The 25,546-nt window shown below is 39.1% G+C and overlaps 2 protein-coding genes and 1 long non-coding RNA gene across 4 annotated transcripts in view; 1 reads left to right on the top strand and 2 right to left on the bottom strand.

Annotated features, from left to right (window-relative positions):
• The window catches only part of AMN1 (antagonist of mitotic exit network 1 homolog), a 72,524-nt gene extending 54,496 nt beyond the window's left edge, over positions 1-18,028 (bottom strand). Inside the window, exon 1 of one of the 2 annotated variants that reach the window (XM_032644647.1) lies at positions 17,795-18,028. Coding sequence is in view for 1 of the 2 variants with exons in the window: in XM_032644646.1 (XP_032500537.1) it covers positions 17,775-17,812 (38 nt within the window). In the remaining variant the exon portion in view is untranslated. Of the gene's footprint in view, positions 1-17,774 lie in introns of both variants that reach the window. The other variant, XM_032644646.1, reaches the window with a different exon arrangement.
• Positions 4,770-5,241, bottom strand: LOC116760183 (40S ribosomal protein S15a-like). The gene has a single exon (XM_032644648.1). The coding sequence runs from the start codon at positions 5,214-5,216 to the stop codon at positions 4,809-4,811; it is 408 nt and encodes a 135-aa protein (XP_032500539.1). The 5' UTR covers positions 5,217-5,241; the 3' UTR covers positions 4,770-4,808.
• Positions 18,029-18,175: 147 nt separating the features above from the next.
• LOC116760184 lies at positions 18,176-25,223 on the top strand. The gene is made up of 2 exons (XR_004351675.1): positions 18,176-18,310; positions 24,951-25,223. It is a non-coding gene; the product is annotated as an uncharacterized LOC116760184 (long non-coding RNA).
• Positions 25,224-25,546: the final 323 nt, after the last annotated feature.

The following is a 25,546-nucleotide window of genomic DNA, read 5'->3' as shown; positions in this document are numbered from 1 at the left end:
AACTTAAACCATTTCCTCTAAAATCAGGAACAAGACAAGGATGCCCACTCTCACCACTATTATTCAACATACTTTTGGAAGTTTTAGCCACAGCAATCAGAGAAGAAAAAGAAATAAAAGGAATCCAAATCAGAAAAGAAGAAGTAAAGCTGTCACTGTTTGCAGATGACATGATACTATACTTAGAGAATCCTAAAGATGCTACCAGAAAACTACTAGAATTAATCAACGAATTTGGTAAGTAGCAGGATACAAAATTAATGCACAGAAATCTCTTGCATTCCTATACACTAATGATGAGAAATCTGAAAGAGAAATTAAAGAACCACTCCCATTTACCATTGCAACAAAAAGAATAAAATACCTAGGAATAAACCTACCTAAGGAGACAAAAGACGTGTATGCAGAAAACTATAAGACACTGATGAAAGAAATTAAAGATGATATAAACAGACGGAGAGATATACCATGTTCTTGGATTGGAAGAATCAACACTGTGAAAATGACTATTCTACCCAAAGCAATCTACAGATTCAACACAATCCCTATCAAACTACCAATGGGATTTTTCACAGAACTAGAACAAAAAATTGCACAATTTGTATGGAAACACAAAAGACCCCAAATAGCAAAAGCAATCTTGAGAACGAAAAACGGAGCTGAAGGACTCAGGCTCCCTGGCTTCAGAGTATATTACAAATCTAGAGTAATCAAGACAGTATGGTACTGGCACAAAAACAGAAATATCAATCAATGGAACAGGATAGAAAGCCCAGAGATAAACCCGTGCACATATGGTCACCTTATCTTTGATAAAGGCGGCAAGAGTATACAATGGAGAAAAGACAGCCTCTTCAATAAGTGGTGCTGGGAAAACTGGACAGCTACATGTAAAAGAATGAAATTAGAACACTCCCTAACACCATACACAGAAATAAACTCAAAATGGATTAAAGACCTGAATGCCAGACAGTATAAAATTCTCAGTGGAAAACACAGGCAGAACACTCTTTGACATAAATCACAGCAAGATCTTGTTTTATCCACCTCCTAGAGTAATGTAAATAAAAACAAAAAGAAACAAATGGGACCTAATGAAACTTCAAAGCTTTTGCACAGCAAAGGAAACCATAAACAAGACGAAAAGACAGTCCTCAGAATGGGAGAAAATATTTGCAAATGAAGCAATGGACAAAGGATTAATCTCCAAAATATACAAGCAGCTCATGCAGCTCAATATCAAAACAACGAACAACCCAATCCAAAAATGGGCAGAAGATCTAAATAGACATTTCTCCAATGAAGATATACAGATTGCCAACAAACACATGAAAGGATGCTCAACCTCACTAATCATTAGAGAAACGTAAATCAAAACTACAATGAGGTATCACCTCACACAGGTAGAATGGTCGTCACCAAAAAATCTACAAACAATAAATGCTGGAGAGGGTGTGGAGAAAAGCGAACCCTCTTGCACTGTTGGTGGGAATGTAAATTGATACAGCCACTATTGAGAACAGTATGGAGGTTCCTTAAAAAACTAAAAATAGAACTACCATATGACCCAGCAATCCCACTACTGGGCATATACCCTGAGAAAACCATAACTTTTAAAAGAGTCATGTACCACAATGTTCATTGCAGCACTATTTACAATAGCCAGGACATGGAAGCAACCTAAGTGTCCACTGACAAGATGAATAGATAAAGAAGATGTGGCACATATATACAATGGAATATTACTCAGCCGTGAAAAGAAAGGAAATTGAGTTATTTGTAGTGAGGTGGATGGACCTAGAGTGTGTCATACAGAGTGAAGTAAGTCAGAAAGAGAAAAACAAATACCATATGCTAACACATATACATGGAATCTAAAAAAAAATGGTTCTGAAGAACCTAGGGGCAGGACAGGAATAAAGCAGACGTAGAGAATGGACTTGAGGACATGGAGAGGGGGAAGGGTAAGCTGGGACGAAGTGAGAGAGTAGCACTGACATATATACACTACCAAATGTAAAACAGCTAGTTAGTGGGAAGCAGCTTCATTGCACGGGGGGAGATCAGCTCAGTGCTTTGTGACCACATAGAGGGGTGGGAGGGAGATGCAAGAGGGAGGGGTATGGGGATATATGTATACATATAGCTCTTTCACTCTGTTATACAGCAGAAACTAACACAACATTGTAAAGCAATTATACTCCAATAAAGATATTTTTTTAAAGTAACAAAAAAATAAATTAAAAAAATAACAAAAATAAAAATCCCCTTGTCCTTTCTGCACTTGACCACTGTGAGTAGCAGATGATCGGAAAAAAGTGAAATCATTTGCACTGGTATGGGGCACACCAATTTTATGATCATAAGGGATGGCAATAACTCCAGAACCTGGGGAGGGAACACTTTAGACCCTGGGAAGTAAGTACTTAAGGAAGGGGAGGAATTAATGCTCCCTTCCACCTCTAGATCCAGCATTGCACCTTGGCAAAACAATTACATGGTCCACCTGAGGCAAGCAGCCGCTGCAGCTGACAATCTGACCTACTGTTGGATTTCTCATCATTGTCTTTGTGCTATGATAAGTGAATAATTCATGGAAATATGGAAGGCCTTGAACTATTCTGCTTTGCCTAGCCTCTCTTCATAAGGGTATAAAAACATGGACCAGCACAACTTGTTTCAATATGACAAATACAAATGCATGTTTTCCTTGATGTCCAAGTGATCTTGAGCTATGTGTTAACAATCAAGGCTGCAACTACTCAGTGACACTTTCCCATGTGATATATGCAAAACAATGTCATGGTGATCCAAATCAAGTTTAACAATAAATCCAAACTAGAGTGACCTGTGTCTCTTGGTTTTATATGCTTGTCTATAGAGAATAGGCCACGGAATATCTCTCAGTTGGGGTTCTTTCTTGGCCCATCTATTATATATGTCCCTGTAATTACAGATAACAGCACCAAAGATTAACAGGTAAACTTAAATTTCCTTGTGCAGGCCATAATGGAGAATATCCTGGGCTTACACTACATCTTGGATTTCTGAAATAAGACCTACTGGTCTCCCCTGGGATTTAGTCACAGTTGCCTGACTCTGGGACTCTGGAGTCATAGCTGAAGTCAATATTGCCAGTTGGCCTCATCCTCCTTTTGGGAGCGATATTAATAGCTTTAGTTGATTGCTGTATGACACAAATTGAATATATTTGGTCCTAGCCTCTGCTGTTTAAATGAATCAGTGTGATGAAGAAGCGTCATACTCATGTGATAATTTGTCAGAAGCCAAGGTGGTAGGACCAAAAGGTGAAATGTTGGGAAAGGCAGTTCTCTACAGGTTTTTCATGGCCTTACCTTTCTTGCTGGGAATGACAAGATTATAAGGCCCTGACACTCTATCTGGGCCACTCTCAGGGTTGTGTTTACAATGAGCAACACTGTGAGATAATGTCTCCCTCCAGAACAAAGAGGTTGCTTACTGCTTGCTATAAAATGCAGAGTCCCCAAATTCAGAGTCTGTCTCCTGTAACACAACCTGCCCTTTGTGTAGGTATCCAGCTTGGCCTTCTGTGTTGCTGGCGTGTGTCTTGGAGGTCAAGGGGAAGTGACATAAACATGCTAATGCTCACGCTGCTTGTTGTGCAATGAATAATAAAGTCCTTAGGGCCTCTGACCCAAGACCCAAGCCTTTAGTCTTCTACCAGCATTCGTGAAACAAGACCAAGCTAAAAACATTTTAGCTTGAAGAAGAGAAAAATCAAATTCCACAATCACCCCTCTTATATTTTCCTTTATACAGATTTCAGCTATATTTTAAATGTTTTCTTCTTTCCATGATAACACCTTTTTCTCCCCTCTCCCTCTTTTTTTTTTTTTTTGTTGCGGTACGCGGGCCTCTCACTGCTGTGGCCTCTCCTGTTAAGGAGCACAGGCTCCGGACGCACAGGCTCAGCGGCCATGGCTCCTTGATATCTCTTTCAAATTAAAAATTATATTTTTCCAAAAAAAAAAAAAAAAAAAATTATATTTTTCCAAGGAAGACACACAGATGACCAATACATGAAAAGATGCTCAATATCACTAATCATCAGAAAAATGCAAATCAAAATCACAATGAGATGTCACCTCACACCTGTCAGAATGGCTATTATCAAAAAGAAACAAATAACAAGTGTTGGCAAGGATGTGGAGAAATGGGAATCCTTCTGCATTGTTGGTGGGAATGTAAATAGGTGTAGGTGCTATGGAAAACAGTATAAAGGTTCCTCAGAAAATTAAAAATAGAACTACCATATGATCCAGCAATTCCACTTTTGGGTATTTATCCAAAGAATATGAAAACACTAATTTGGAAAGGTATCTGCACTCCCATGTTCACTGCAACGTTATTTACAGTAGCCAAAATATGGAAATAACCTAAGTGTCCATCAATGGATGAATGTATAAAGAAGATGTGGTATATATACTGTGAATATTATTCAGCCATAAAAAAGAATGAAATCTTGCCATTTGCAACAACATGGATGGACCTAGAGAGCATTATGCTAAGTGAAATAAGTCAGACAGAGAAAGACAGATACCATATGACTTCTCTTATATGTGAAGTCTAAGAACAAAAACGAAAAAACCCCAAACAAAAGTTCATAGCTACAGAAAACAGATTGGTGGTTCTCTGAGGTGGGAGGTGGGAGAAATGGGTTAATTGTTCAGGTTTTATTAGTTTAAATAAATTGAATTTAAAATGTTTTGTTTGTTTGTTTGTTTTTGTCCTCTGAGGCATTTTATTTGCACGTATGTATTACATCCCTAGAAAAAGAATCCATAGAAGAAGAATCCAAGGATTTTCCCTCCTGTGTGTTTTCTTCTTGCTTCTTCATGGTCCATGATGCCAGCTGAGGTTGTCAGTACAATGAAACCAAACTGACAGGACGGGAGCAGGTTATTCTGCCATTTTTCTAGATCTTTGAGTTGCACATCAAACCTGGGGCTGATCACTCCACACTTATTTATCCTGCCTGTGAGGTTCACAACAATCTTCCCAGCCCTGTGATCATCGATGATTTCAAATTCGCCAACGTAACCATGCTTCATCATCACAGTGAGAAACCTGACGATGACTTTGGAGCATGGCCTAATAAGAACCTGGCGTTTGCCTCTCTTTTCGGCATTGTTGATACTCTTGAGAGCATCAGCCAGGGCATTCATGTGCACCATTATGGTGGCATGGAAAGATGGCGGAAAGAAAAGCTGAATTAAAAATGTTTTAAATTATACTCCTAACTGCCTATTTCAACTGGATGTTCTGATTAATCTTCCTGAAAAGATACTTACTCCTCCACAATTATCTAACGATATCACCATCCTCCTGGCCAATGAAGCCAAAAACTTTACAGTAATTTTTAATTTTTGCCTTTCCTTGCTCCCCTTATTCAAAATTGTTCACCATATCACAGATCCAAAGGATTCTCCAAGGCAGTGCTATTCAAAGTGCTGGTCCAGTGAAGAGGTTAACAACTTATGCAAGGATGTAAACCAAGCAGTTTTCAGTCACGGAGAAGTCCCATTCCTGTGGACTTAACAGTGCACTTAGTAAAACAGTTGACTGCTATTCTGAACCAAGCTTGTTACCAAAGTAACAGAAACCCAAGGTAACCCGGAAACAGCTTGCTGAACAACTGCCAGGCTGACCATATCTCATCCCAAAAAAAGTTAGAAAATATTATCCTAAATGTGGACCTTTACATGGGAGAGAACACTTTAGTATGACAATGAAGGTCATATGGTCATCTTTTTGCTTTAATTCCAATTTTTGGATAATTTTTCTTAATATATTCTTGTTTCCTCTTTTTTCACTAAGCACTATGTTTTCAAGTTCCATCCATGTGAATATACACACATTTACTCTTTACTTTTCTAATAGCTGCATAACATTCCATGGCACCTCTCCCAGTGATGGACATTCCAATTCTCTTTTACCAGAATGAATTCTGCAAGAACATCTTCACATATGTCTCCTAGTTTGGACTCTCCTTACTCTTTTCCAAAATTTTAAAACAGTTTCCTGTCTTCTTATTCTTAACTGCCCCCTAATTCAACTCTCCCTCTGCTCCCAGCAGTTCCAAAACCTTTGACAGCTTCCCATGTTACAGAATTAAACACTCTTATTTCATTTTGGTGGCCAAGGTTCTGATCCTAATTATCTGGCTTTATGTCTTACTATTACACTATCCATATTGTATTCTCCAGCCAAATAGAAATACTATTTTCTGGTCTTCTCATATATTTCTAACTTTCCTGTTCAACAAGCCTTTGCTTTTATTATTATACTCCTCTTTTTTTTTAATTTGTTTATTTATTTATTTATTTTTGGCTGCATTGGGTCTTCGTTGCTGCACGTGGGCTTTCTCTAGTTGTGGCGAGCAGGGGCTACTCTTCGTTGCGGTGCGCGGGCTTCTATTGCGGTGGCTTCTCTTGTTGCAGAGCACGGGCTCTAGGTGCATAGGCTTCAGTAGTCGTGGCATGCAGGCTCAGTAGTTGTGGCTTGTGGGCTCTAGAGCACAGGCTCAGTAGTTGTGGCGCAGAGGCTTAGTTGCTCCACAGCATATGAGATCTTCCCGGACCAGGGATCGAACTCATGTCCCCTGCATTGGCAGGCGGATTCTCAACCACTGTGCCACCAGGGAAATTCCTGTGCTCCCTCTTGAACGCATTTCCTCCCATTTGTAAATCCAGCTTTTGTGGTATTATTATACCTAGATTATATTTATTCATATACTTGTCTTGTGCTAGTCCCATAAGACTATACCTCTTTTATGCTAGTTATTTCCAACAATCATCAGCATAGTGCTTCATATGCCACATGTCCTCTTTATATACATGCTTAACTGAATAGTAACTCCTAAAAATAAGGAACTGTGGGTACAAAGAGACAAAAGACTTGATTCTGGCCCCAGGAGTTCATAGGATCATTTGCATGGAACCCTCACGGAGCCTTAGAATAGAGATTGGAACTAAGAGTAGGAATTAAGCTAGGCCTTAGGAAAAAAGGTCAGGTCTTAGGTAACATATTCCTTGTTACGGTGCTTTCCATGGTAGGAATGATATAACATTAATAACTAACGTAAATGAATACTTACTATGTGCCAAGCACTGTTTTATGGAATTTACATGTACTGGCTTTTAATCTTCACAGCAGTTCAGTAAGGTAGGTAATAATATCATCATCTTCCATTTACAGAGGAGAAAACTGAATCCCAGATAAGTTGAAACATTTGCTCAAGATTGTATAACTAGTAAATGTTAGGTGTATGTACAGAACCCATGTAGTCTGTTTTCCTAACTTGCACCCTTAACTTACTCTGTCTTTACTAACAGAAAGGATATTCTGTTTGGATGAGGTGTAAAAGTTTCACCAAGAACTAAAGTAAAGATACTTTTCTCAGGACTCTACACAAGTCTGAGAATCAACAAAGGAGAATCAACAGATTTCCCTTTTATGAAAACTGACTGTGGATCGAGGGCCAGAAGTTTATGAGATATAACGCAAATGTCAAATCCTACTGTTTTAGAAGGCATTCAGTAGATTATAGTGATTGTTCTCCTTAGCCTTAACTTTTTTACATGGGAATAATAATGGACTGAAAGCTCCTGGAGAGAAGCAATTACCATTATAACTGCAATTTTCAGCACAATTTCTGGTGTGAAATAACTAATAATAACAATAACTAACGTTTAGTAGTGTTTATTATTTGCTAGTGTTAAAGTAAAATAAAATGGAGACCAAGCTTGAAAATCCTCCAAGCAAACAAAACCAGTTAGGCTGCATAAGTTAAACTTAATCTATTGATAGCTTATTTCATGAACTTAAGCAAAAGGTAACATTATTTCTTGTATATGCCTCTGATAACAATAAGCAGAACTTAAATCATCTTCTGAAATAGTATAAGATAAACACTTTTAACCAGTCTCCTGTCATCTGTAAACTCCCACTGTAACAACCAATCATCGTAAATGTTAAACAACTTCCTCATTCTCACTTTAAAAACCATCCTGTAATTACATGCCTCTGAGCTTCTAACCACTTTCAGTTTGAAGTCTCTCTGTTCACAAATAGCTTATTTCTCACTTAATAAAATATTCGTATCAAAAAAACTCTCTGAACTTTCTTTTGACAGTTTTTGGTGTCAGAAGTGGGACCTACAGAAGATCCCTGATTAGTCAAGAGGCTGGTGAGTAAACAAGTGCCAGTACTCATGGAGCCCATTATGCTCACTGTTTTCTCACTGACCAAGAAGTTTCACAGTACACCTCTCTTGAATCCAAGCTTCACTCCCTTTCGTGTTGAGCTCTCCAATTTTACCGAGCAACTATTGTCGAAACTTTTTGATAAGTCACCCTATTCTGTTCAAAAAGGGGCGGGAGTGTAATTCCCTGTGTTTCAGAACAGCTGTTCAAAAACAGGACCCCTCAGAGTTAAGATGTCCTGGAGAATCTAAGGTGAAGATGGGTTCTACCTGGTCCAAATCACAGACCAGGATCTTGTGCCTTTTGGAAAAATGGGTGAACTTTATGAAGGATGACTGGAATTGCAGTGGCCACTTTGGGGAACCTTTAATTTAGATAAGATAGTCCACCTTAGGGACACCCTTAAAAAGAGAATATTCCAAATTTCTCAGAGATGATGGTAGGCAAAACCTTCTAAAAGACAAAATGACTCCAAAAACAGCTTCTCTAAAAGAATCCTTACAGCACACAGAAAAAAATTTACCAAAAAAATTTTGGTAAAAAGCTCTAGCCATCAGCAGGTAACCTTAATTTATTACATCTGCCAGAAATAATTTGGATCCAGCTATTCTTTTGAGTTTTATATTACTGTACCTGACACATGGTTAAAATTTAAAAATGAAAGTTATACAATCTCTGTTTGTGTCTGTCTATATATTTATGTATATACGAGTTCATGTATGGTCTGTGATATTTTTTAAAGAGCTCTATTTAATCTGCTTAAAGGAAAATAAGCACTTATATAAATTAAGTGCTCTTAAAATTCTCAGAAATATAGAAACTAATCCAAATGCTTTTCAAGTTGGTGTGATCTGGAATGATATTTGGTAAATAAAAGCTACTTTAAATGTGTTGGTTTAATAAAATAGGGTTGTCAACATTAAATATAATGCAAATATACAAACATTTCTACCCAGGTTTACTAGTAAAATAAGCTCATGCTATCTTTATATTATAAAATTTGGCAGCAAGAAAAACAATATAAGATGATGATTAGCTGTTTAATCCAAGCATATTTACTAAAAACAAGTAAAATAAATAGATGTAAGATAAAAGTTTATACTAAGTTAACTTAAATGATGGATATTCATTATCTATTATATCCTATCTAGATCATTTCCAAATAAGATAATATACTGAAACATTAATTGCTAAACATAAATTTATCATAAGTTTTTGGCTTGTTAATTTTTACAGATAAAAGCTACTTGGGGTTATAATAAACATGTCTTTTCCCAGATTAAAAAACTGTACTATCAAAAATATGAACAGGTCAATTATGAATGTGAATGAAGTTGAATCAGTAACTTAAAAACCTCCCAAAAGTTCAGGACCAGATGGCTTTACAGGTGAATTCTACCAAACATTTAGAAAAAAGTTAGCACCTGTCCTTCTCAAATTATCCCAAAAAATTGCAGAATGAGGAATGCTTCCAAACTCATTCTGTGAGGCCAGCATCACTCTGATACTCAAACCAGACAAAGATATCACAAAAAAAGAAAATTACAGGCCAATATCACTGATGAACATAAACACAAAAATCCTCAACAAAATACTAGCAAGCTGGGCTTCCCTGGTGGCGCAGTGGTTGAGAGTCCGCCTGCTGATGCAGGGGACATGGGTTCATGCCCCGGTCCAGGAGGATCCCACATGCCGCGGAGCAGCTGGGCCCGTGAGCCATGGCCACTGAGCCTGCGTGTCCGGAGCCTGTGCTCCACAATGGGAGAGGCCACAACAGTGAGAGGCCTGCGTACCGCAAAAAAAAAAAAAAAAAAATTAGCAAGCTGAATTCAGCAATACATGAAAAGGGTCATACACTATGATCAATGCAGATTTAACCCAGGGATGGGACTGAACCAATCTCATCCTTGAATGTTTCAATATCCACAAAGCAATTAATGTGATACGTCACATTAACAAATTGAAGAAGAAAATCATATCATCTCAATAGATGCAGAAAAAGCTTTTGACAAAATCCAACAACGATTTATGATAAAAAACTCTCAACAAAGTGGGTACAGAGGAAATATACCTCAACATAATAAAGGCCATATATGACAAGCCCACATCTAACATCATACTCAAGAGTGAAAAGCTGAAGGCATCTCCTCTAAGATAAGAAACAAAACAAGGATGCTCACTCTTACCACTTCTATTCAACATAGTATTGGAAGTCCTAGCACAGCAATGAGACAAGAAAAAGAAATAAAAGGAATCCAAATCAGAAAGGAAGAAATAAAACCATCACTGTTTGTAGATGACATGATACTATACATAGAAAATCCAAAAGACACTGTCCAAAATCCTACCATAATTCATCAATGAATTCAGTAAGGTTGCAAGATACAAATAAATATACAGAAATCTGTTGCATTTCTGTATACTAACAATGAACTATCAGACAGAGAAATTAAGAAAACAATCCCATTTACAACTGCATCAAAAAGAATAAAATACCTAGGAATAAATATAACTAAGAGGGTAAAAGATCTGTACTCAGAAAACTATAAGGCACTGATGAAAGAAATTGGAGACGACACAAATAGATGGAAAGATACACTGTGTTCATGAATTGACAAGAATTAAAAATGTTAAAATGACCATACTACTCAAGGCAATCTACAGATTCAGTGCAATCCCTATCAAAATACCAATGGCATTCTTCACAGAACTAGAAAAAATAATCTTAAATTTTGTATGGAAACACAAAAGACCCTCCAATATCCAAAATAATCTTGAGTAAGAAGGTCACAGATGGAGGTATCATGCTTCCTGATTTCAAACTATACTACAAAGCTACAGAAATCAGAAGAGTATGATACTGGCAGAGAAACAGAAGCATAGATTAATGTAACAGAATAGAGAGCCAAGAAATATACATTTCTGGTCAATTAATCTATGACAAAGGAGGCAAGAATATACAATGGGGAAAAGACAGTCTCTCCAGTAAGTGTTCCTGGGAAAACTGGAAGCTACATGTAAAGGAATGAAATTAGAACATTTCCTCTCACCATATATAAAAATCAACTCAAAATGGATTAGAGGGGCTTCCCTGGTAGCACAGTGGTTAAGAATCTGCCTGCCAGTGCAGGGGACACAGGTTCGAGCCTTGGTCCAGGAAGATCCCACATGCTGTGAAGCAACTAAGCCTGTGCACCACAACTACTGAGCCTGTGCTCTAGAGCCCACGAGCCACAACTACTGAAGCCTGTCTGCCTAGAGCCTGTGCTCTGCAACAAGAGAAGCCACTGCAATGAGAAGCTCGTGGCGCCACAATGAAGAGTAGCCCCCACTCACCGCAATTAGAGAAAGCCCGCGCCCAGCAACGAAGACCCAACGCAACAACAACAAAAAATGGATTAGCGACTTGAACGTAAGACCTGAAACCATAAAATTCCTGGAAGAAAACATAGGCAGTATGCTCTCTGACATTGGTCTTAGCAATATTTGAGGGTACGTCTCCTCAGGCAAGGAAAACAAAAGCAAAAATAAACAAGTAGGACTATATACATCAAACTAAAAAGCTTTTGCACAGCAAAGGAAACAATCAACAAAACAAAAAGGCCATCTACTGAATATAAAGATATTTGCAAACAGTATATCTGATATGTGGTATCCAAAATATACAAAGAACTCATACAATTCAACATTAAAAAAAACAAACAACTCGATTAAACAATGAGCAGTGGAACTGAATAGATATTTTTTCAAAGAAGACACACAGACAGCCAACAGGTACATAAAAAGATGTTCAATATCGCTAATCATCAGGGAAATGCAAATCAAAAGCACAGAGATATCACTTCACACCTGTCAGAATGGCTATTATCAAAAACCAACAAATAACAAGTGTAGACAAGGACGTGGAGAAAAGGGAACCCTTGTGCACTGTTGGTGAGAATGTAAATTGGTGCAGCCACTATGCAAAACAGTATGGAGATTCCTTAAGAAATTAAAAATAGAACTACCATATGATCCAGCAATTCCACTGCTGGGTAATTATCCACAGAAAACAAAAACACTAATTCAAAAAGATATATGCACCCCTATGTTTACTGCAGCATTACTTACAATAGCCAAGATATGGACGCGACCTAAGCACCCATCAACAGATGAATGGATAAAGAAGATGTGATATATATTTTAAAATGGAATATTACTCAGCCATTAAAAAGAATGAAATCTAGCCATTTGCAACAATATGGATGGACCTACAGGGCATTATCCTAAGTGAAGTAAGTCAGACAGAGAAAGACAAATACTGTATGATTTCACTTATATGTGGAATCTAAAAAACAAAACTGAACAAACAAAACAGAAATAGTTATAGATACAGAGAACAAAGAGCTGGTTGCCAGAGGGGAGGGGATGGGGGGCAGAAAAAAAATAGGTGAGGAAGATTAAGAGGTACAAAACTTCCAGCAGCAAAATAAATGAGTCATGGGTATGAAATGTACAGTGTGGCGAATATAGTCAACAACTATATAATATCTTTGTATGGTGACACTGTAACTAGATTTATCATGGTTATCATTTTGAAATGTATAGAAATACTGAATCACTATGTTGTGTAACAGTAACTAACATAGTGTTGTAGATTAATTATACTTCAAAAACAAACAGCAAACAAATTCATAGAAAAAGAGATCAGATTTGTGGTTACCAGAGGCAGGGAGAATTGGATGAAGGCAGTCAAAAGCTACAAACTTCCAGTTATAAGATAAATAAGTACTAGGGATATAATGCACAACATGATAAATATAATTAACCCTGCTGTATGTTACACATGAAAGCTGTTATGAGAATAATTTCTAAGAGTTATCATAAGAAAAAAACCCTTTTTTCTATTTCTTTAATTTTGTATCTGTATAAAACAATAGATGTTCACTAAACTTATTGTGTATGTAAGTCATTATGCTGTATATTTCAGACTTACACAGTGCTGTATGTCAATTATAGCTCCACAAAACTGTAAGAAAAAATTATACTGTGAGAAAACGTCTCTAAAAAATATAATTTTTTAAATTATGTATTCATGAATTTGCTAATCTACTATAGGATGCTGCTATTATGACAGTTCTCAACTGCATGCTTCCTAGTTTTCACTGGAAAATAAATGTTAATAAAGGTTAAAATTTATAATCAATATATAAAAAAATACTAGAAACAAGAAAGAAAGAAAACAACTTTGTATACAAAGTATGAGAGGAAAATGGGATGTATTTTTAGAAGAAGAGCGTACAAAGAATATATGTTGTATTTTTGTTATGGAAAAAAGAAAGTAATTTTGTACAGTAATTTTGTAAAGTAAAATTACTGTTCATTCCAGAATGAGAAAGAGAAAAGGAATAACACAAACTCTAAATGGATATAGAAAGTGCTTGTTTAGAAATTTTATGTTGGAAGGTCAAAGTTAGCTAAAATTATTTATAAGGGTTTTAAAAAATGAGCTCAATAATAAACTGAAACAAACTAGAACGTTTTTACCCTCTGTGTTAAAAGCACAAAGTTTAAATTATTGGTCTGCTCTTAATAAGATAGAGTAAGTCCCCTACATATGAACCCTCAAGTTGCGAACTTTCAAAGATGCGAACGTGCATTCGCATGTCCAATCACATAAGTTAGTTCACGTGTCTGGCATACATAGTCACGTGTGCATCCTCTACAAGGGTTGTGTTTTTGTGTACTTCACTGTACAGTACTGTATAGAGTACAGTAGTACAGTATCTTTATTTCAAGCCCAGGATGTCCAGAAGTAAGCGTAAAAGCAGCAGTATACAGCCGATTGTGTTAGTTGGGTACCTAGGCTAACTTTGTTGGACTTATGAACAAATTGGACTTACAAACGCATTCTCGGAACAGAACTTGTTTGTACGTAGGAGACTTACTGTATTATAAAAGGTTTTTCTTTACCTTTTGTGTAAACTGTCTAGGAACTAAAGATTCTGTGTCTTAGCAAAACAATTTCCTGTGCTTCATGTTACCTAACTACTTAGGAAAACTGAATCTTTACAACATTACAAGAGGTAAGGTTTTTTTGGTTTTGTTTTGTCTTTTACAACTATGTAACTTTCTGTATTTGCTTTTGAAATCTTTTAGTTGTCACTTTGGCTGAATAGGTAACTAAGTTTTGCTTCACAGTAAAGCATTTACAATCAACTACAGGCCAAAATGCTTTGTCTTTATGGAGATTCATGGAAAGGACCCTGACAAGTACTCTGGAATACAGGTTTCTAATAACTTTAAGCTCATACCACTAAACTGAGTAAGAATTTCTAGAACTCTAATGGAGAAACTGCTTAATTCATAAAACTGCTAACCCAAGATCAAGCAAAACAAGGATTAATTACATGGGACCAAATGAACTGATGAAAATAATTATAACTTTTATGACTTTGTTTGAAACACTGTCAGTTCTTCAATGCTTGTTTCCCGGATTTAAAGAACCCTTTTTTCCTCTCCTTCTAAGCTATCTAAACTTAAAACAATTTGGTAAAGTATACTTTTAAAAGCAAAAATGAAACATTTACTTTTTCTCCTTACCTGATCCCTTCAGAATTAAAACAAACAAATTAAAAAAAAAAACAACAACCCTTACTAAGTATTCTTATTTTCATGGCAATATAGATGTTTGCGTAAATTCAATAAGAATCTGTTCTCTTTGTAACAGGACACAACTGGACAAGTCCTTGGCTTGCCTTCTTAGCATAAAGAGGCTTTTAAAGATCTAACCTGAGTTTACTTATTAAGACAGTTTTAAGGATCTAAAGTTGACTTTATGGAGCCAATAAAGCCCCTTGGATATTACCAAAGCTTTGACTGGAGTATCGTATTTGAGAATGTGCATAAAATCACTGTTCCTGCTGCACTTATGTAAATAACAAGCCAAGTTTAAAAAGACTAGGCTTATTTTACAAACAAATTATTTATGATTATCTTTGGTAAAAAATGAGGTGACTACAGAGAGAAAAATTATGTTTAAACAGAAAACTTTGGTATATTCATAATCAAATTCGAGTCCTGTTTATTGTCTTTAAGGTTTTGTATCTAACTGTAAACTGGACTGGGTCCTGAACTCTTCTAGTTTTCTCCAATATCTGGCTATGACTCTCCAAACTAATATTTTCAATTTTCTCCTACCCTTCTGACTTGAAATAAAAACTAAAACTGTCCTTTTCCTCAAACCCTACAAGCTAAAACTATCAGTCTTGATATAGACTTCAGAGAAGTCACACAGTCTTGATATAGACTTCAGAGAAGTGATTATCCCATGATCTGTTGATCATGTATAGACAAGACAACCTTCATACCTACTTCTATGTAGGCCACTCAGAGCTCAGCAGAACACCTGATGACATCATCAAAGACATTCAAACTGCAAACCAGGAAAATCTATCAGTTTGAAACTGCCACCTTCATTCCACCTTCATCTAAAAATCCGAGCTCAATTCCAAAAATTTTCTCGACGGGCTGCTCTCTAGACTCAACAACTACATTTATAATTTGTTCCAACTAATCTTTAATCTCTGTCTTTTTTTGTTTCCATAGAAATGCTTCTTATTGAATACTTGATTGCTCACACCATATAGAAGCCTACTTAGATGGAAGCTTACCTATAGCACCGCCTCCTAAAATAGGACATCCTCATGTTTATCCCATTCTAAGTAATCATGACATAGTTCAGTACTATAAGGCACTAATGCAATATTGAAAGGCTTATTTCCACAGGTCCATAAAGCTTTCTGTGATCTGCTTCCAAAGAAGACAATGTGCCCCATATATTAGAACCCAGAGATTCCATTTATTGGAAAAGACACCAACAAAAGACTGCACTTAAACTTCATTGGGAGAGACCTTATCCTCTGCAAAATCTCTACAGTTACAGCAAGAATTTGTAAATTCTTTAGCCAGAGTTATTTTAGACAACTGCATAGCCTTAGACACCCTAACCACCCAAGACAGAAGTGCATGTACTGTAACTGGTAAAAAAAAATGTTGTTTCTATGTTAATATATCAAAAAGATCTTAAGGATCAGATGCCAGTCTTTAATCAAATAGGCAACGCTTCTTCCCTTGATTATTTAGTTGGTTAAATCATGGCTCCTGGGACTCTCTGCTCTGGAGAATCTTTCAATCCTTGACTACTATTCCCCTCATAGTCATTATATTAACCTCCCTAGTGCCTTGTATCCTCTCAAGAGTTTAAATGTCTTTCAGCGACTACTCACACATCATATGTTATCCATCAGGATTAGACAACTGGAAGAACTCAATGATCCCACTGACCGTATTCAGGGTGACTATGTAACTGCAGGTAACAGCAACTACATGACCATCCATGCCAAGGACTACATCAAAGGGGTAGTGAGAGTAACACCATATTGGTTCACACTCTCAGCTTGTCGAGAGAAAGACCAAAAGTCGGAGACTTTTTAAATAAAATAAATGGAGACCAGGCTTGAAAATCCCCCAAGCTGACCAAGGCAGTTAGACCACATAAGAGAAACCAAATCTAGTTTATATCATGAACATGTGACACTTAACAGGTTATTCCTTGTATATGCCTCTAATAATCAACGTAAATTGTCTTCTTAAAATAGCGTAAGATAATCACTTTTAACCAATCCCCTGCTGTCTGTAAACTCCCAACGTAATAACCATTGTAAAGGTTAAACAACTTCCTCGCGCTCACTTTATAAGCCATCCTGTAACTACATGCCTCTGTGCTTCTGGTTTCTCCCTCAATAAAATATTCATATCAAGTAAAAAAATTTATTTTAATTAATTAATCCTTTTAATTAGGAGGTTAATCCTTTTAATACTAGGTGTTAATCTAGCTGTTAATAAGGAGGTTAATCCTTTTAATACTAGGTAGCCTTCTAAGGATTTAAATATGTTAAGTTTATTGCTCACTACAACGCCACGAGATAGGTACTGTTATTATACTAATTTTGTAGCTCAAGAACTAGGGCCCAGAGAGGTGAAATTACTCTCCTATAGTCACACAACTGGAGAATAATAGCAAAACTGGGAGCTGAACCCAGCAAGCACAACCAAGGATTTGAGCGCTGTGTCAAAGAATCAATATTTATCCCTGTTACAGTAACTGGGTGGAACTTTGCTAAAGGCTTTTGAGAGCCCCATCCAGTGTTTTGTTTTTTGTTTTGTTTTGTTTTACCAAGGCTTTCAGCTCCCGTCAGAGACAGGCCGCTGCCAGGAACCGCCCGGGCGTGGAGCTGTCAAGGCTGACTGATAGGACATCTATCGGGGGCCAGAGGGGCAAGCCTGCCGGGCAGCCCCCTGGTACGACGGTCCTCAGCGAGGAGAAGACAAAATCAGCGACCCAGGTCTAGAAACACCCGCGGGGCCTCCTCGGTGGGAGGCAAGAAGGGGGCGGGGAAGGGAAGCCGCGCGGGGCGGCGAGCGCGGGCGGCGGGCGCGGGCGGCGCCGGGGCGGGGCGACAGGGAGGCGGGCCGGGGCGGACTCACAGATCCAGGAGCTGACTGACCCGCTGCTGGCTCGGCATCGCGGCCGCCCTCGGAAGCCTCTTCCGCGGTCCCGAGGCCCTCGAAATCCAGCCAGAGACCGTCTGTCAACTCCTGCCCCGACAAGACGCGTAGGCCCTTGTGACGTCGCCCGCCTCTTCCGGTAACCAGGCGCGGGCGCGCTGGCGACTGCCGAGCTCCTTTGGGGCGGAGCCCGGCGCGGTGCGCCGGAGCGGCGGCGGGGTAAAATGGAAAGGAACCTTACTCTCAGAGAAGCGCCGCGGCAGTTGTCGTTCTGCAGACCTGCGGCCGGGCTCCGGCGCTTTCCTGAGTCGGCCAGCCCCGCGCGCGACCTAGCCCGGTACCCCTGGAGCCGCGCGTGGCTGCGAGGTCGCTGCTCTTACTACAGGGGTGCGTTTGATCCTGGGCCGAGCATCTGGCGATGCACACCAGGGACCCTCTTGGATACAGACTCCGTGACCGTCAAACAGAGAGTTTTAGCGGATCCGAGAGTGACTGCCGTTTACCGAGCACTTTCTGTAAGAAAGCACGCACTGAGCTGAGTGCTTTCATTAATTAACCATATTCTTTTTAATCCTGTGAAGTCGGAATTATTTAGCTTATTTTACAGATGAGGACATTACGTGCCTACAAAAAAGCTCAGTAAGCATTTCATCACGGAGACAGGGGCTTGTGTTTAAATCAGAAGGGTTTCTAAAGAAGAGGGACCTTTCCTCAGGTGGAATTGTCTCTCCTTGGTTATGCTGCAGAGTACTTCCTACTTTTTGGTGCTTGTTCATTCTTCCTTGTAGATTAACCTGTTGTTTATATGTCTTCCTTTTGTAAGCTTTTGAAAGTTGGAACCCAGTCTTGTTCATCTCTTCAGGATGCTGCTTATTCAATCAGCACGCATTTACCAAGCACTGAAGGAGGGCAGGGATTGTGCTGGGTGCTGAGGCTTCAGTGGTGAACCCTTGAACCAGACAAGTAAAAAGACAATCAGAACAACTGTTAAATACTAAGATGGAGTTAGTTCTATCGGAACACCCATGGAAGGGTGTGGGGAGCAGGTTGAGAGAAAAACGTGGCCTGTTAGGGACTGCAAATAGTTCAGGATGGCTACAGTGGAGAGTGGTGAGGTGCATGTAGAGGAGGGAACAGGCAAACTTCTTCTATAAGGGGGCAGAAAATAAATATTTTAGGTTTTGTGGGACATCCCTTGTTGCTGAACCGAACTGGGCTCCGCGTGTCCTACCTGAAGCCAAGCTGATCTACTGACAACTGGGTTGTGGTGAGGGAAAGTACAGGGCGCCAAGCAAGATGAACAGGCAGCTGATGATCAAAAGACCGGAACTCACCTGATGGCTTTCAGGCAAGAGTTTTTAAAGGCAACGCTACAGGTGAGGGTGGCAGGGTGCATGATCAGCTCATGGACATTTTTCTGATTGGTTGGTAGTGAGGTAACAGGGTGATGTTTGGGGAATATTAATTATCATCCTTTGGTTCCATCCAGTCTGGGGGTCTGTGTGCCTGTGGTCAGCGTGTGTTCAACATCCTCTACCTGGTTGGGGATCTTAGTTTCTGCAGAACAACTCAAAGATATGCATCAGATTGTTATCTATATCCCTTCAGGAGAGCTAGGAGTTCTGTGGCTATTGTTCTAATCATTAACTGCTTGAGTCTGCTCTGGAACTCATGGAAGGCCAAGCAAGAAGCAGGGGATACGAGAAGTTTGTACCCAGGAAGGCCTCACAGGGTCCTGCTTTGTTTCAGTCCCACTTTTCTTTCATACTCCTCAATCCTGAAGGGAACAGGGGCAGGACAAGAAAGGGAATAAGTTTTGGACAAGAGAGGTTAATCATAAACTTGGCAGGGAAACTCGGTTTTAGGAGGACTGGGTTTCATCCTTGACCTTAGGAGGTCACAGCTACTAACCTTGTAGCTCAAAAGCAGCCATAGACCATATGAATGGCAGGGATGGGGGAGGTGTGTTCCAATAAAACTTTATGGATGCTGAGGTTTGAATTTCATGTAGTTGTCAGTGTTATGAAATATCATTCATCTTCTGATTTTTTTCAACCATTTAAAAATGTAAAAACCTTACATTGAAAACTGTACAAAAACAGGCAGCGGCCTGGGTTGGATGGCTGTGGTGGCTTGCCTTCTGATCTAGAAAGCTAAAATGGGGTCATGATGGCCTGTGTTATGTTAAACAGTTTAGGCTTTGTCTGAAGTACTTTGTGCAGAGTCATAGATAGGTTTTAAGCAAGGACAGTACATGCATAGGAAGGATGAGTTTTTGAAAGAACTCTAGCTGTTAAGTAGTAAACGAATTGTAGTGGTCACAGATGGAGACTTGGAGACTAGAAAGGTGTCTTTTGTTAATAGCCTAAACTAAAGTAATAGCAGCAGACTGGATAGACAGATTCAAGAGGTAATGGAAATAGAGCCAATAGGATTTAGAGATTGGTTGGAGTGGAGGGAAAAGAGAAGAGTCAAGGCTAATTTCTAGGCTTTGGGTTTGGAGAATTGGGTGACATATGGTGATGCCATTTTAATGAGCTGAGAGGATTACAGGGGTTTTTTGAAAACAAGGGGAGATTAAATTTTAGACATATGAATTTTGCAGTGTCTGTGGAAGATATAGCCTTGGGGCTATAGGTCTGGAAATTATGCTGTCTTGCTTCTAAAGGTGAGATTGAATAGCAGCAATAGTACATGTATTTACTTTTGAATTCAGTACTTTGGGGGAAGAATCGTCTGCTGCTCTGGGAGTCATTTGGACCTTGGAAGACCTTGACGGATCAGATAAGGGTAGACTTCATGGTCCTTCCTATCTGTTTGTTGAGTGCTGCCCAGCTTGAATGCTACACAGCTATCCATCTAGTTCTTCCTGCTGATTACCTGATTTTTCAACACCAGAAAAGTGAAGGTCACTGCCCCAGTATTACGAGGTGTTAAACTTTGGGTGCCTGCGTTCTTCTAGATAGTCAAAAGAAAATGTCACAGCTGCTTTTTTATGTTTTTTTCTTTCTTTCTTTCTTTTTTTTTTTTTTTTTGGCGGTACGTGGGCCTCTCACTATTGTGGCCTCCCCTGTTGCAGAGCACAGGCTCCGGATGCGCAGGCTCAGCGGCCATGGCTCACGGGCCCAGCCGCTCCACGGCATGTGGGATCTTCCCAGACCGGGGCATGAACCCGTGTCCCCTGCATCGGCAGGTGGACTCCCAACCTCTGCGCCACCAGGGAAGCCCCCTGTTTTTTTCTTTTTAAGAAAATGTCAATTATATAAAGTCCTAGTTATTTCTAGCCAATTATTTTAAAGGTCAAAGATTTGTAAACCTTCATGATATCACAATTCTTAGAAGTGTTTTTACAATGATTTCATGCAGATTTTAGGGCCTACAATTTACAAACTAGCCTCTCAGTTACTTAGCATAACTGTGTCAAGAATTTGAGTTTCTTGCCACTGAATAATATAGGTCTGATATATGTTGTGTTTGCCCTAACGTACTCTTTTCATTCCTACCTTATTTTTTGGCAGCAATGTGGTTTGGGGACTGACTTCATCTTCAGATTAAGGCTAATCAGTGATTACTATAGTAATTGATTCAAAGGTTAGCAGGCCTACATTAATCAAGAAACTACAATATTCCCTCAGCCACCAAGATGGGTTCAAGAATGGGCACGTGGGCATGTGACTCATTCGTGGCCAATAAGAAGCAGGAAAAGTTTTTCTGGAGATTTCTGGGAAAGACGTTTCCTCATATTTATTTGTATGATGCTTTGTGAAGCAACACTCTGTTCTCTCATCATTGTCATTTTGAATGAAGTTAAACAGGAAAACAGAGTAAGAGAATCACAGGAAGACAGCCGGAGACCTGATTGAATCATGCATAAACACCACCCCTCCTCTTTACTATCAGATGACAAAAATAAAACAAGGAGTTTGATATCCTTTATTCAAGGGGAAACAATTATGAATTGGGGGAATACAGTACTTCACAAACAGTGGAACACTCTTCCTGAGGGATGTTTGGGCAACAGTGCATTTTACACAATGTTTGAAGCAGCAATGAGGAAATGGCATGATTGATTGGCTAGGAGGTCAGGTATTTCCTTATAAGGCTAGCAGGTCAGTCAGGGAATAAGGAAAGAGTATTTGGCTTAAGTTGATTGGCTGGGGTTGCATATCTGAAAACAAGGAAATCATCACAGTTTCTTGGCAGTTGGGGATTGGCTGGCTGGATACTGTGTTTCTGATCAAGCAGAGCATTTACAGGAACATGAAAATTATCTAAGTTTGGGTTTGTTGACATGCCATCCTGGACAGGAGCAGCCTCATCTTGGACCTAGAAATTTATTTCAACACTACTCTCTGTTATATAATTCAGTTAATCCCTTTTGTTGTTGATAAAATTGGTTGACTTGAGTTTTCTGCTTCTTGCTGCCTCAAACAGCCTAACAGTTACATATTCATACCAGGAGTCACCAGCATATAGACAGAAATTGAAGGTATAGGAATAGATGAGCTCACTCAACAGCTGTATATAGAGTTGTATGTAGAGAACAATCAGTCCTTGGAGAGATAGCTGAGGAATAGCAATTGGCTGGCAATTGATACTGAGAAGGAATAGCCAAAGAGGAAGGGAAGAAATAGGTACTACAGAAGATAAACATCACCAAAATTGTCACATGCTACAGAGAGGTCAACTAAGATAACACTTGAAGGTGATTTAGCAGCAAGGAGGTCACTGAGGGTCACTGAGGTGGTGGTGGAGGATGTAGCCTGATTGTAATGAGAGGAATGAATGGGAGGTGAGGGAATGAACGCGTAAGTACAGTAAGTCCCCTACATATGAATGAGTTCCATTCCGAGAGTGTGTTCGTAAGTCCAATTCGTTTGTAAGTCCAACAGTTAGCCTAGGTACCCAACTAACACAATCGGCTATGTAGTACTGCACTGTAATAGGTTTATAATACGTTTTGCACAAATAATACATAAAAAACGAACACAAAAAAATAAAACATTTTTAATCTTACCGTACGGTACCTTGAAAAATATAGTAGTACCAGTTATATCACTGCTGCTTTTACTCTTGCTTCCAGACATCGTGGGCTTTAAATAAAGATACTGTACTCTATGCAGTACTGTACAGTAAAGAACACAAAACCACTACCAGTTGTAGAGGATGCACGCATGTGACAATGTACGCAAGACATGTGAACTAACTTGCGTGATTGGACGTGTGAACAAACGTTCTCATCTTTGAAAGCTTGCAACTTGAAGTTTTGAGTACTGTATCCCAACTCCCACTCAAATAAATACTTGTTCAAATGAATTGCTGCTTCTATTTAGATTCATGCTGAGAAGAGAAGTAGATTGTATAAGGCTATATAGCTCTACTTCAAAGAAGGTAAAATGGGGCAATTCAGAACTATTATTTATGGACCTATTTACCCAGATGTCAAACATGATAAATACTTACATGAGTTCACATAATCATCAGTCTGAAGTATCATGCTATTTTATAAAGTGAGAACTTTCCCAAATAAGAAGGTGTGTCAGACTCCAAAGACCATGCTCTTTCTACTGTTTGGGTGCTCAGGAGAGAGGTTTATGGTACATCCAGGACGAGCAATATAAAAGTGATTAAGAATTTCAAGACGGTGATAGCAGAGCATTAAACCAGGGGTGGGGCCTGTGCAGCTGCACAAGTGCCCCCCCCCCCGCCCCCGCCATGAGGCTGGCTCTTGGTGCATCTGACCTCAGGACTTCCCAAGAGAATCAGTTACTACTGCTGACTATTCAGGAACTCTGTCAAAATAAAATTCAGAGACAAATAGTGAACACAGGGAAACATTTTTACTAGCAGTGCAAGGGAACTAGGCCTTTAGAAATAGTGGCTCATCAAATAGAATGAGAGGAAATTGTAGTTCAGATGATATGGCAGATATTTATAGTTCAGATACAGCAGCTGACAATTCAGATTGGATAAGAACAAGATGTTCCTGTCTTTTGGTAAGAAAAACAGGATGTTCTTGTTTTTGTGGCTTATCTCAGGAGGCAAAGCTTTTAGGATTTCCTGTTAGTCAAGGCTTTTAGGAGGTTCCTATTATTCATTGTTTATCTTGGAATGCAAGGTTATTAGGAATGGACGTCTCTTCTGGTGCATGGTCAGTGATTTGTGGACAGGCTGGGCAAAGGGCAAGATGTCATTTTTCCTTTCTTGCCTCTTTGCTTGCTGTGTCCACTTTACTGTAGTTACCTCTAGCTCAGAACCTTCTCCATTTCCTTCCCTAGATACCATATAAAGAAAACTTTATTATAGTTTGTTCCTCTGGGCAGGTTATATAAGAATAATAAACAATATTACTTTCCTTAAATCATGTTATTCATTCCTAGTGTGTGTATACAAATATATAATAAGTATATATATATAAAATGATTTAAGTATATCTCTTATGCTATATATAAGTGAATATTGGGTCAATAATAGGAACATGTGTGCACATAAGCAGACGGCAATAAATTGTTCAAATCATCTTTACATGTCGTATCTCAAAATATAAGAATAGGCCATGAGTTAGGTTCTTCACTCTTAAGCCATACTGATTATATCTGGATTCAAAACAGCAATTGCGGACTTCCCTGGTGGCGCAGTGGTTAAGAATCCGCCTGCCAAGGCAGGGGACACGGGTTCAAGCCAGGAAGATCCCACATGCTGTGGAGCAACTAAGCCCATGCGCCACAGCTACTGAGCCTGCGCTCTAGAGCCCACGAGCCACAACTGCTGAGCCCATGTGCCACAACTACTGAAGCCTGCATGCCTAGAGCCCGTGCTCTGCAACAAGAGAAGCCACTGCAATGAGAAGCTCACGCACCACAATGAAGAGTAGCTCCCGCTCACCGCAACTAGAGAAAGCCCACACGCAGCAACGAAGACCCACCACGGCCATAAATTAATTAATTAATTTAAAAAAAAACAGCAATTGCTCCTCTAATATTAATTTTCAATTCAGTATAACATGCACATCATCATCTATTACTAACCCAAAGTCATTTCAGTTGGCTATTGTTAAAGTGACCAGGTTAGGCCGAAGGTGGAATCATTTATGTAAAGCCCCCACATTTGCAAATCAGAGTTTAACTTAGTTTCTATCCTCTGCTCTCCCAGCAGAAGACCTAGGCCAACCAGTCAACGCTTGCCTACTCAGTAGAAGTTAACCTGACGTGGCTCCAAGATTTCCCTTTGCTCCATATAATGGAAGTAACACTGCCATTGGTTAAAACCAATCAGCAAATGCCCAGTGTCACTTCCTTATACCTCCTTGCTTTGGTCTGTAAACATTTCTTGCCTTGTATGGCTCTTTTGAGCTCCTTTCTATCTGCTAGATTAGATGCTGTCCCATTTATGAATTGCTGAATAAAAGCCTACTTGATCAGTAAATTATCTCTGGAAAATTTTCTTTTAACAGTATCGATGATGACTATGAATATTTATTGAGTGGTTAGAATAATGCCTTGCACACAGTAAGCATTTTACAAGTTCTAACTCATATAATCCTCAAAGTAACCCTGATTGGTAGGTATCGTTATCATTATCACCCATTTTGCAAATGAGGAAACAGAGGTCCAAAGAGAGTAAGAAACATGTCCAAGTCCACATGGCTTATCAGTGGTAAAGCTGGTATTTGAAGCCAAGCAATCAGGCTGTACAGCTGGATTCTTAAGCATGTAGTCATGAGCTATGTGCAAAAGAATCAAATTGGACTG

Source organism: Phocoena sinus, chromosome 10 (assembly GCF_008692025.1).
Source record: "Phocoena sinus isolate mPhoSin1 chromosome 10, mPhoSin1.pri, whole genome shotgun sequence".
Lineage (NCBI taxonomy): Eukaryota > Metazoa > Chordata > Mammalia > Artiodactyla > Phocoenidae > Phocoena > Phocoena sinus.
The sequence above is the reverse complement of the archived record's forward strand: the minus strand, read 5'-3'. Positions and strand labels throughout refer to the sequence as shown.

What these genes read in the sequence shown, in the direction of transcription:
- LOC116760183 (XM_032644648.1), bottom strand. Translation starts at nt 5,216, where the DNA reads ATGGTGCACATGAATGCCCTGGCTGATGCTCTCAAGAGTATCAACAAT.